Source organism: Seriola lalandi, unplaced genomic scaffold (assembly GCF_002814215.2).
Source record: "Seriola lalandi dorsalis isolate HSWRI2012SDOR001 ecotype SW California unplaced genomic scaffold, Sedor1 jcf7180002054400, whole genome shotgun sequence".
NCBI lineage: Eukaryota > Metazoa > Chordata > Actinopteri > Carangiformes > Carangidae > Seriola > Seriola lalandi.
The window spans coordinates 245,180-257,788 of NW_019524953.1; the positions used below are offsets into that span (position 1 = coordinate 245,180).

General features: G+C 44.3%; 1 protein-coding gene across 3 annotated transcripts in view; it reads right to left on the reverse strand.

Annotated features, from left to right (window-relative positions):
- dennd4b (DENN/MADD domain containing 4B) overlaps positions 1–12,609 on the reverse strand; it is a 45,563-nt gene that overhangs the window by 1,245 nt on the left and 31,709 nt on the right. For 2 of the 3 annotated variants that reach the window (XM_023409621.2, XM_087174948.1), the window contains exons 11-28: positions 12,115–12,215; positions 11,482–11,697; positions 10,356–10,501; positions 9,853–9,986; positions 9,659–9,773; positions 7,293–7,499; positions 6,524–6,652; positions 5,915–6,059; positions 5,527–5,679; positions 4,914–5,151; positions 4,531–4,822; positions 4,246–4,350; positions 3,989–4,164; positions 3,374–3,530; positions 3,036–3,275; positions 2,183–2,279; positions 1,819–1,984; positions 1,601–1,659 (exon numbers count right to left, since the gene is read on the reverse strand). In XM_023409621.2, the coding sequence (XP_023265389.1) occupies positions 1,601–1,659; positions 1,819–1,984; positions 2,183–2,279; positions 3,036–3,275; positions 3,374–3,530; positions 3,989–4,164; positions 4,246–4,350; positions 4,531–4,822; positions 4,914–5,151; positions 5,527–5,679; positions 5,915–6,059; positions 6,524–6,652; positions 7,293–7,499; positions 9,659–9,773; positions 9,853–9,986; positions 10,356–10,501; positions 11,482–11,697; positions 12,115–12,215 (2,876 nt within the window). The remainder of the gene's footprint in view (positions 1–1,600; positions 1,660–1,818; positions 1,985–2,182; positions 2,280–3,035; positions 3,276–3,373; positions 3,531–3,988; positions 4,165–4,245; positions 4,351–4,530; positions 4,823–4,913; positions 5,152–5,526; positions 5,680–5,914; positions 6,060–6,523; positions 6,653–7,292; positions 7,500–9,658; positions 9,774–9,852; positions 9,987–10,355; positions 10,502–11,481; positions 11,698–12,114; positions 12,216–12,609) is intronic. The other variant, XM_087174949.1, reaches the window with a different exon arrangement.

The following is a 12,609-nucleotide window of genomic DNA, read 5'->3' on the forward strand; positions in this document are numbered from 1 at the left end:
CATGTTTCTGCTGTTGTGGTATCAGTTGTGTCAATCACACAGCAAACACCACAGCCCAGTGTTTCAGTCAATGCTCCCTATAAATGAGCACTTGAACTTCTGGAGAAAAACTGCACCTTGTGGTGACACAGACTGTGAACGGAGATTCTGGTATTTATTCAACAAAATCTGCTACCTGAGATTTTAAAAAAAATGAACAGCAGAGAGTAACAACACAGGGAATAAGAACATATATAGGGCTGCAACTAAAGATTATTTTCATTGCTTTAATCTGCAGATAATTTTCTCAATTACATGATTTGTTGTTTTGTATATAAACTGTTAAAATATAGTGAAAAATTATTATTTCCCACATCTTAAGGTGACAACGTAAAAAGTCTTGCTTTGTTCAACCAACAGTCTGAACCTAGAGACGTAAAGTTTATGATCATGTATGACAAAGAACGGAATCACATCTTCACATTTAAGAAGCTGGAACCAGAAAATGTTAAAGCTCCTCCAGTGTAAAGGTCTCTGTCCATGTGTAGTGTGATTATAGATCAGGTCTAGGTTCCATATTAATACTGTGAAGGTATCAAAGCCTCAGTCCACAGAGAAATGCACACAGCCTGTATTCAGAAACTGAGCCTTAAAACCAGCCGTCAGAACTTCTGGAACTTTGTGATGTCACAACAAAGCAGTCACCAAGCCCCGCCCACCTGGACCCACCATCCAAACGTTGCAGGATTTGGTTTCTCTGACTGTTTTTACCTGAAATCTGCTATATTTCTATTGGATCACTCAGAAAACAGCCAGCCAATCAGAACAGAGGCTCAGAGCCTCCTCTCTTCTGATTGGCTCACCGACCTGTTGTTACTAGAGCTCCAGAGAGAAGCCTGAGAGAGGAGATGTAAAACTACACTGAGATGGTTTTTATATCTTCTGATGGATCAACACTTCAAATACAACACAGAAGAAGAAACATGGAGCTTTAACATCAAATAAAACAAAATAACTATGATGATTATTATCAAAATAGTTGCCAATTCATTTTCTGTTAATTGACTAATCGGTTAATTAACTACACACATCATGAAACCAAGTATAAAAAACATGAACATGATGATTTGTGAAGACTAATTATCACATTGCTACTGGAACAAAGGCCTGTCATTAAACCTTGTTAACACCACCACTAACAGAAATGCCAATATTGACTAATGCTATTATAACTGGATTAACTGTTCAGCTGCAGCTTCCACTTTGGCTGGGAGGAAAAATGAATGAATATGATAATGAATTAATAATTAAAGTGGAAAACTTTGTTCAGTTTGGCAGAATAGGATAATATGTTTTGAAATGTGTGCCCAGTAACTGATGAAGATGATGGTGAGAGATGAACCCAGTCTCCATTATAAACAGTCATGTGATTTATCTGTTTATCTGTTTAGACAGAAACTGATTCTGTTCTGTGGTATGATCCGTATTACCTGAGCAGGTGTGGTTTAAACCTGTCTGCTGTGATCACTGTGGCGTCATTACCCTTAAACTACCCAGAAACCTTCAGTCCGTTTCTACCTCATCACATTTCACCACATAGATCTGTTGTAGTCAGTCTTACCAACGTGGTCTTTGCCCATAGCTGCCAGAGTGAGGAAGAGGAACTCTCTGTACAAACTCCTGTCGGACAGAAAACAAACACAAAGTTCACTCTGATTCACAGACAAGCCACACACAGCTACAGTCGCTTACAGTTTGTAATACTGTCTTTAAATTCTACATTCACAATAGTGATGACACTAAGAATCCTCTCTGCAGCGTCAACATCTGTGAGCTCACCTCTGTATTCTGGGCGACCCTGGCTGTTTGGCCAGCGTATCCAAGAAGAGCGTGACGGCTTTGTGCACCTCATTCATGCCGACCCAGCGCAGCACCTCCTCCAGGAAGGACAGGGTGAATGGGTGGTTGTGTCTCCTCCAGCTGTAGCCTCTCATCGGGATGCCACCTGGAGGACGGAGCAGCAACAGAGGACAGTAATCAGACTGATATAATAGACATTCAGCGTGTTAGCGCTGCTGATCCTGGCAGCACCTGAATTTGAACAAATTAAAAAAAGCAAATCAGACGCATCAGAATCAGTTTCAGTTCATCAGTTACAGTAAAGTCTCTGTGTCAGTGCGTGTAAGCTGCGTCTTTCTCTTACTGTGGATCCTCCAGAGGATGTAGAGGGGGGGCCACTGGTCTGTGTCGGGAGTCAGGGTGTCCCAGAGGAGCCTCACCCTCACTGCTGAGCTCTCCGACTGGGAAACACAACACATATGATTAGAGAAAGAGAAGTCATAGGATCAGTGCGTCGGTTGTCTTTCGTTTCACTCTGCCTTAACTTTAAAGAGTTGTCATATCTGGATGTTATTCTACTAAATTATCAAACGGACATTTAATTAATGTGGATATTCAGCTTTTTATATTTATTGCAAATGTTCAGTGAAATGATCTCCACTTTTCAGTAAAGCTCCGTCTCCAGATTCTGGATCTTCGTGTTATATAATGATGTGTTTCTGTACAGCAGCCACCTCACTGGTTTACACAGACATTACTGAGATCCTTTTAAACTGCTGTTCAACCTGATCAGCCACTGATCTTAAAATGTGACAGATTTTTGCAGAAGCTGAACCACACAGTCGTCAAAAGAAATCAATAAGGAGTGTTGATAACCTAGTTGTAGCCAGTATTGTAGAGAGTCCAGGACTCGTGACTCGGCTTGGACTTGAGCACTGATGACTTGGACTAGGGTTCAGATAATGGGGACTTAACTCTGACTCTTCTTTGGTGACACGGACTTGGACTGGGAGTCAGGTAATGGGACGATAACCAGTCCGACCTCTCAGAACAATAAACAACACAAACTGTCCAGAAATCTGGATAAATATTTAAGGTCTGTGATCAAACTCAAAATAAAGTTTTCACCCTTCATCTTGTGACACTGTGTACTATGATGATTTCTACTTTATACAACTAAAGACACATAATGACTGTAGCGTCGGACTGCTTGTTACCTGTGTGAACTGGCTGACCAGTGATGAGGCTCTGACCAGCTGGAGCAGGTTACTGGGCAGACCGAGACGCTGGAAGTACCAGACCAGATTCCAGAAGATGATGGAGTGGCTGTCCAGGAACTGAGGCTGAGCCAGGACTGCCTCGCCCTCGTTCTCCAGCAGACTCTCCAGCTCCTTCCTCAGAACCAGAGGACTAAGGTAAGCCACCGTCACCTGAGGAGCCCCACCCACTGACGAACCCTGAGGGGGGAGAGAGAGAGAGAGAGAGACTGTCGAGTGAGGCTGGATGGAGGGAGGGGAAGAAGAGAAGAAAATGCAAACAAGACAACAAATGTTACCGTGGTGGTTCTGCTGTTCTCTGAGTAGCTGCTGGTTTCAGAGCTGGAGTCCTCGCTCAGACCGTTACACTGGTGTCGCAGGGAGGCCTCCTGACCACTGGGGGGCCTCACCGCACTCTCCACTTCATCCTCTGCGTTCCAGTTGCTGCGCTCCGCACTGGGGCCAGAGAGGAAGAGTTAACATCTTGTCCATGGATGAATGAGTGTTATTATTAGACTAGATTTTCATCACGCCAAAGAGAAGCACAAGACCAGGTGTCCGCCCACTGAACCCTCTTATGGACTCAGACTTGCAGACAGACCTTGTTTTGTGGATTTGGATCTCGACTTTCCTAATTTTACCAGCTAGCCATTTATTTCGCTTGAAAGTTAAAATAATAAATTTGTGTTTTGTTTTATAGCTGCTCCTTCTGTGATGATTGGAGCCTTTCTGGGTCAAGCTGCATCACACAACCCTGCAATACTGAGAGCGACCATAAGACCAAAATCACCTCACAGTCTGGTACTGGTTCTGGGGCTTGGTCTGTACGACTTTCAGCCAGAAGGACTGAGAGTCCAACAGAGTGAACTTTCCAAACGTAAAACCTGAACCACTGACAGAGAAAGGTTCTGTACCTGCTGACAGGTCCGAGGTCACAGATCTCAGCGTTGAGGAAGGGGACAAAAGAGGCGCAACAGAACGGACAGGACGAGTTCAGGTTGGAGTCGTCTGACGTCCAACCGGCCATGATCTCCTCATCATAAACCAGAGAGTTACAGCTGCGACACAGAGAGCAGCTGGACATCGACACCTGGACACACAGAGAGGGGAGGGAGGGGTCAGAGTGAACACAGCTGGACATCGACACCTGGACACGGATAATAACATTTACCTCCAGCCCGGCCCCCTCCTGATTGGCGTCCCAGGACCTGCGCAGAGGATACGCTGGACTGGGCGTGTCTGTCAAGTCCAGGTCACTTCCTACAGACAACGAACTCTGAGAAGAGAAAACACGGAGCCTGATCATTCAACAAATAACTGAGCGTCACCATAGAAGAAAAGTACAGGACAAAAATGATCTGTTGAACATAAGAATCATGATTATTATCTTCTCAGAGTTGAGTTGATGGTAAATGAGAGAACCAAACTTCAGAGTGAAGCTGATCCGGGTACATACCTCTGAGGTAGCGCTGACCAGCCTGTCCTTGGCTTTCAGCAGTGTCTCTGCCACCTGAGCTTTCCTGGACTGTCTCTGCTCAGACACTCTTCGTCCAATCCCTCCTCCCCCTCCTCCACCCGGCCGTCGGTCGTCCACGCTGGCGGCTCGTCGCACCGACACTCGGTGTCTGGTTGGGGTGAGGAGCTGCTGGAGTTTCCCTGCCAGACCTCCTCGGCTCGGGGAAGATACATGGTTGTAGTTCTCATCTACAGCCTTGTTCCTGCCTGCTGAGTCACGTGCTGCCGCAGGTCTGGAGGTCAGGTAAGGAAACAGAAGTTAATTTAAAGGAATAATTGAATCGGGTGAATCCGGTACTGATGCGACTCTCCGTCCTAACCGACCTGCCATTTCTCTCCGCAGGCTGACAGCTGCAGTCCGGCTCAGAGTCGGCCGACTCGGCACACTCTTTGTAGAAGTTGGAGAGGCAGACTTGACTCCGCCGAACCAGAACAGCACCGGGGGGCGCCGGAGGAGGGGTGGAGGTGTCTCTTAGTCCCAGGGGAGGTTTATGGGAGATGGCGTCACCGCAGCCGTTGGTCCCAGTAGTGTGCAGCACGGTCTTCTTACAGAGTTTGACCTCTGAGGGACAGAAAGGAGACATTTTTATCTGCAGCTGATGTTTTGATATGAGGGCATGAGATGTTTAAGGTTATAATGAATGTTGCACCTGGGGTTTGAGACTTGGAAAAGTTTGCTGTGTCGTTCGGGTATTGGGGTTAATAAAAATAACTTACTGCACTTTAACTTGAATCTTTTAAACACCTTGCAAATACAAATAATAGTATGACAGACTCCTTCATTTGTTTCCAGGTCAAAGATTACACATTAACAGCTCAGGATGAAAAAACTCATGGCTCCAAGCAACAGCCATCACACATAAAAATATCGATAAATACTGATCAGTTATCAATAAAGATAATGTCGAAAAAAAAAGAGAAAAGGTTTATTTCTTACTGTCAGTTGTTTTCATGCTGTTTAGACTGTTGCTCTTCAACAGGGGGCCGGTCAGCGACTCATGACTGGAGCTTTCAGACAGACCGCTCCAACTGGACTGACGAATCAGAGTGGACTGGGGGCGGAGCCTCTGATCAGGGTCCACCATTGCTTCTTATAAATATGAAAAACAATAATCAGAATTATAATGTCATCCTTTTTAAACACTTCTGGATTTATTTGTTTAACAAAAAATCATTAATGCCATGTACCATGAAAAAGTCACTCCTGCTGAACTCCATTATAAACTCACTGTTGCCATCTTAGCTTCAGAATTTGTAAAAAATTCCTGGACAGATGTCACTGACGCTAAATTTTGCAAAAAATTATTTATTAAAATTTTTCTGACCTCCCTGTGACCCCACAGAGCCGCTCTTCTGACGCCTTTTGACTGGCTGTCTGAACTGGGCCACGGCCAACAGGACGTTCCTCAGCTTGGCCCAGCGGAGACGCCCACCCTGATTGGTGGACGGCCACTTGCTCTCCAGCACTGCCTGAGGACAGAGGACATCTGATCAAATCACATTTTTCTCTCTTTATCACTGTGAACATGTATCATTGAACATTCTTGACTCAGCCAAGTTCTACGATTCACAATCATCTGAGAGGGTGAATGACTCCAGAGAAGAGGGAGTGACCTGTTCACACTTCCTAGAAAATGGGAACTAATTTATTTTGGGTCGAAATGCCCTGAATGGTTCATAGAGAGGTGCGTGAACTGGGACCTGCTCCATGTTGGTGAAGTGATGGGGTCAACTGTCAGAGTTAAAACGAACTCACAGACTCACATCAGTGCTATCGAGTCTCCAAACGACCGACTTTCAGAACATCAGAGGTTTGATTTGTTGACAGAAAATTAATCAGCAGCTACTATGACCACAGATTTAACTCTCTCTGTTTTATATCATGTAAACTGAATATCTGCATGTGTGCGTGTGTGTGTGTGTGTGTGTGAGACCTTGTTGTAGTAGCCATAGGTGATGGTGTTTGGTGTGATTCCCGCCTTTTTCATCTCCAGCAGGACTCGAACAGCGAGGACTGGCTGACCGTACAGACCGCACAACTGCATCAGGATCCGGTAACACACCTGAAACACACACACATACACACACACACACACACACACTGTTACACTTGACTGTGGCTCTCAAGTAACGTGTATCCAGTGTCACAGGATCTACTTTTCCTCTGACTGCTCAGGAACTCTTAGAGTTTGTTGGTTGTTGTCGATGTCGGTGATCCAGGCACAAGAGACAGCAAGTAATTTTTGTATTTTATTTAAATTGAATCTTTTCTGCTTTTTGTTTTACCATAATTTTCTGTGTTTGGTCATTATACACAGAACTGTACAAATGTTTAATCAGGAGGCATCTGATTGGTCCAGATTCATCCTGCAGCAGGACAACCAGTCCAAACACACACAGTCATAGAGAACTGAAGAGACAAGAACAACCAGGAGTCCTGCAGCAGATGGTCTGGCCCCTACAAAGATCTGATCCCAGCAACCTGGAGTCAGTCTGGATCACATGAAGAGACAGAAGAACCGAGGCAGGTTCACCAAGATGCTGGAACAACCCACCTGACAAGAACCTGAAGAACCATGTGCAGGTGTACTGAGGAGAGCTGGTGCTTTTTTAAAGGTAAAGGGCGTCACAGCAAATTTACATACAGTCCTAAAATACAATCAAGATCACCATAGCAGTGATCTCCAACCCTGTCAGTCTCACCTCGTCCGGCAGCACCACCTTGCGGTTCTCCATGTGTTTGAGGACGTCGTATGCCGTGTGCAGGGCGCGGACCTTGGCACTCTCTGCCCGAACGAAGGTGGGCAGGTAGATGAACCAGAGGCCGTAACAGTGACCCAGCAGGCACTTAGACCACATGTCTGGGACTGCAGAGTATTTCTGAGCTCGCTTCTGGGCCAACTTGATCTCCTGGTGGGGAGAAATTTAAGACATCAGATTATCAGATTCAGAAATACTTTATTAATCCTCTGCGGAAAATTGTTAGATTAGACACTATAAACGCTTTATCATACAAAGTCAAAATGTACTGGTTTTATCAGATATAATGTTGCGAAAAAATGCAGATGGGAGGAGGAGTCACTGTTTTATGTAAATACATCACAAAAATTGATCACAGGGGATGCCAGCTGGCAGCGACATTTGGGCTAGGCTTGGAAAGAACATTTATAAAATACTTTTGCTCTCCTTTCTGGCTTCCCTGGTGTAAGCGTGTGTCAGTGCCAAAGTCCCTAAAAATAATAGTGTTGTGTTCTGAGTGAGACATAAAGTTGCCCAAACATGCCAAAGTATCAGAAGCCCGACGCAGACCCGCCTGGAAGAACAGAGGCAATATCGGATGCCGACGCAATCACGGCCGCCTTAAAGCGGACTGATCAGTGTGTGCTAACCTAGATTGATTCATCTGTGATGGCAGCTGCAGCGCAACATTTGCAACACGCATTGAAGATCTTGACGAGGGAGCTAATTGTTAAGCTAACCAGGTCGTGGGACTTGAAGCTAAAGTTGCTACTCTGTCCTCGTAAGTAACCCGGCTGATGGATAAGACCGAAGATTTGGAGTTCTGACAACAGAGAAATAACTGCAGGCTAATCGGCGTGGAGGAAGGATATGGAAACATACGACCGGAGAAAGCCATAGCCCAACTGGTGCAGGAGACACAGGGTCTAGACTACACCCTGATGCTTGACCGGGCACATAGGAGCCTACGGCCGAGACCTAAAGATGGGGAGACCCCGAGGCCAACAATCATTCAATTCTATTACTTTCAGGAGAAAGTGGACGTTCTCCAAAAGGCCATGGGACCATCTTCCACAATGGCAAGCGTTTTCACATCTACCCAGAGTACTTGGCCTCGGTCAGGAGAAAGGAGAGCAGCCTTCACCGAAGTCTGGGGATTACTTCGCCAATGTCCAGCTGTGAAATGTGGTCTCTTATATCCAGCTACACTTAAGATCACCACCTCAGCTGGTGAGCAAACATCTTTTGAAGACCCAACCAATGCAAAGCATTATACTGAGGTCAATCTGCAACCGCGGTGGATGGAGGGAGAGTGAAAGTCAACAATAGGGGTAATAACAGGTACTGTTGATACTACATGCTAATGCTACAGCCCATGGCACAGGCTGGCTGAATACTCGACTGTTTGATACACTACAGGTGGGCGCACTTTATGTATGGACTATGAACGAAACCGAGTGAGTTTGCAGCCATTTCGGAAAGAGGGATATGACAACAAAGACGGTACTTTGTGGATTGAAGAGCCACAATGGACAAACATTTAGCAAAATCACACTAGGACATGGTGGTTGATAAGTAAAGTAAAGTGCAGAGAAAAAAAGCACTTGTTTAAAAAGACCACAGTAACAGAGACACAGTCAGTTCTTGGTTGTATCGGAGCCATATTTAACTTTTTCTTGCAATAGACAAACTTTTTTTTCATCTTCTGTTCCAGGGATCTGAAAATATAACACAGTCTGTGGCTTTTAAATATTGGATGATCAGTGAAATATTGATAATGACTCATTAAAAAGAAATGATACAGTGAGGTTCAATGAGGTTCCTCCTCTTTTTCTTCATTCAGGGAAAACTGGGTCAGACTTTTCTCTCCTGGTACCAGGTCTCGTTTTTCTTGCATCTAGAGTCCGTATACGACACTGCATGGAGCATTAGGATGATTCCTCTGTATGGCGCTAAATTCTAAAAGCTAAAAGCTAAAAGCTAAAAGACTTGACTGACCACCATGACTCAATGAATGTAACTGACAGGTCAAACTCTGAGTGGATCAGGATCACAACCGATCCACTAAAGTCAGTATCAGCACTAGTACGGTGGGTTTTCTTAGACTTTGATCCTGAGGTCTGTAGACAGACACATGCATCACCACAAGCATCAGCACATATACGCTAAACTTCTACTGTAGAGGTCCTGAACACTTTTTCTGGACTCAATCCTGATCCCAGTGCTTGATGAGTGTCTGATTAGCTTTAATGTCCCACACAGTCTCTAGCAGGGCTGGGACGTGCTGAGCTTAAAGTGTGCTTGTTTTTAAATGTTGTGTGTTGTTATACCTGTTTTGTGCGTCGGGGGGCGGGGCTGCTGGGGGCGCTGCCTTTAGCTGGGACACGGAGCTGGTCCTGTGGCTGGTCGAAGAGGTCTGGCTTTAGGGTGGGGAAGGTCTCGTAACTGAGAGGAAAAACAATATCCTGTTGGCCTGTCATACTAACATGAGAGAGGGGCGGAGTCGGGCAGAGGGAAGCTGTACCTGTAGAGGGCGGGACACTCTGACCCATCAGGTTCCTGTGGTTCCTCAGGAGGCATGATGAAGACTGTGTGTTCGCCACTGTGAGTTTCATCCAGATCAATAAGCCTCACCTCCTCCGGCTTCTCCACATCAACCTGGTAACAGACGTTATTATAGCATGGATCAGGCTAATACCCGATCCTCTCACTAAGGTCAGTATCAGCACTGATACAATGGATTTTTTTAGACTTTGATTATTGTCAATCCATAATGACAGTCTCTTTTCTTGGACTTTTCTTGCCGTTTTTGTTAAAATTTAATTTTCTGTTCCATTGTTTCACTAAATACAAGTTCAAAATGTGGTTAATTTCTACAGGAAACATCCATTTGGCATCATGTAACTTAAACAGAGCTGCTATAATTTTGATAATCTACAAATGTGAAAATGAGTTTTATTTTTTTTTTGCTTCACAGTTTAACAGATTGTGAAGACACTGCAGTAGAAGCAGTAGGTCGGTTCTGACCTTCTGGACGCACTCGTCGAAGAACTCGAGGCAGGCGTGGCGGTCGCTGACGAAGGAACACTCCTCGATAAACTGTGTGAACATCTGAGTCCTCGTCAGCTGGCCATAAAATTTCTGCTGCGTCCGGTCCCGAGACTTCAGGAAACCTGCAGGAGGAGGAGGAGGAAGAGGGAGTGGATTCATTCATTCACACAGAGTCTGAACCGTATCATTCATAACCTGCGAGGTTTGATTCAGGTTGAGAGAGTAAATATTGACCGTGGCTGTTCTACCTACTGTAAAGAAACTGTAAAGACTGAGGCAGTAGACTCAGTGATGACAGGAATGTAATAAGAAAGACATCTGCTGATGTTCCCACATGCTATCAAAGGTTTTCCCATGTGAGTCAATGCTGGTTAGTTCCGGATGTCTTGGTCCTGATCATGACATCTGAGGATACTCATGGTCCCCGAAGGCTGTACCACCATCAGGTCACAATTTTCATTTGTACACAAGAAATATCCAAACAGAGAGATATTTACTGATGGAATTCATGTTTCCCAGAGGCAGAACCCTTTCTGAAAATCCTTTTCAAGCTCCATTAGGAACAAGGCTGTAAGAACAGATAAAACAGAACTATGGTTTTGTTCTGTCGAACACTTCAGTTCTGTGGGTTCTGCAGGACGCTAGTGACGCTTCAAATGTTAAAAGCATTTCTTCAGTCTCTCTATGGTTAATAACTCTGGGTAATTTGAAATATTTACAGACTATAGTAACATCCAACTTTTGGTAAATATACAAAAAAATTACTTTTTTAAATATCTGAGCTTTCAGAAAAATATAAAAAAGTATTTAAACGAAAGAAGCCAAACTTCTCAAATATAAACTGTTGTCTAAACACAAGCACAAGCAAGAATCGAAAACTTAAAAAATTATGATTCAAGAATAAGAAGAAAAAGTTAAAGAGAACCTGATCAGGTTTTCAGAGTTTAGTATTTTGTGCTACACACACTTTTTACTCACTACTCAGTGTTTTCAGCTCTAAACAAACCAATTTATTTGTTTTTTAATTTCATCTGTCACACACACACACACACACACACACACACACACACACACACACACACACACACACACACACACTCACCCTGCAGGTTGAACAGGGAGCTGCAGTCGGTGGTGGTGTCTGATGGAGCCTGTGTGATGGGCAGCAGGAAGGTGCGGTATCCTCGCAGCAGGCAGCTCATGAAGCGTAGAAACACTTCCTGGATCTCCAGCTCCAGCTGCTTCTGACGCCTGTAGATCTGATCGTAGTCGGTCAGCAGGAACTCCAGCGTCGCCTCCTCCTGGCCTGGCGTGCAAACTGCAAAAACCAGAGGAGATTTATCTAATGTGGTAACACGTCTTCTTCCCTTCCCTTCTGTTTATTCAGCAGCCTCCACTGATGTGTGTCCACAGGAGGACGTACAGATACATTAACAGTGATTTATATTAAATGTTTATACAGCTCATAAATGTAAAATACGGGAACTTAAAGAAACGTGTTTCTTTTAATGTTTTCAAATGAGCAAAACAAAAACAAAAACACAGCACATAAGAGAGAAAAAGAGAAGCTGTTGAGGCACGTTACACATTGAACAGCCTGTTGTCACAATACTGGATCGAAAACATGTCAGTGGCACAGTGTCACTGTTTCTCTCTCCGAAACCTCTGTGTAACTTTATTTTGAAAACCACCATCCATCAAGTCATGTGATTGACGGATAGGAGGCGTCACTCACTCTTCTCCAGGGTCTTGTGGAGGTTGGTGAGGGTGTTGAACAGAATCTTGCCGTGCTTCCTGGGTAACGATCGCCATGACAACGGCTTCTTATCCTCTGACCTGAGACGTGAGAGAGAAATCATTATGGTTCAATAGCCTTCAGTCTTATTACAGTAAACAGCCATCTCTTCACAAAAATAATTCAAGGGTAATTTTACATGTATTTCCCTGTGTGTATAAACTGCTTTCATCTGACATGATGAATAATGTCACTGTAGAGCTTTAATGATTAGTCGATTAATTGTTGGAGTCATTTCTGAAGTTCAATTGTCAAAACGTCGTTGTTCCCGCTCCCCACTAAGCATTTACTGTTTTTCTTTATTTTGTATAATTGTAAACGACTGATCGAACTAAAAAAGACAACTTCACCAGGAAAATGTGTTATTTTTAGCCATTTTCTCACATTTTAAACACCCGTCAATGAATGGAGAAACTCATCAACAGATTATTAATG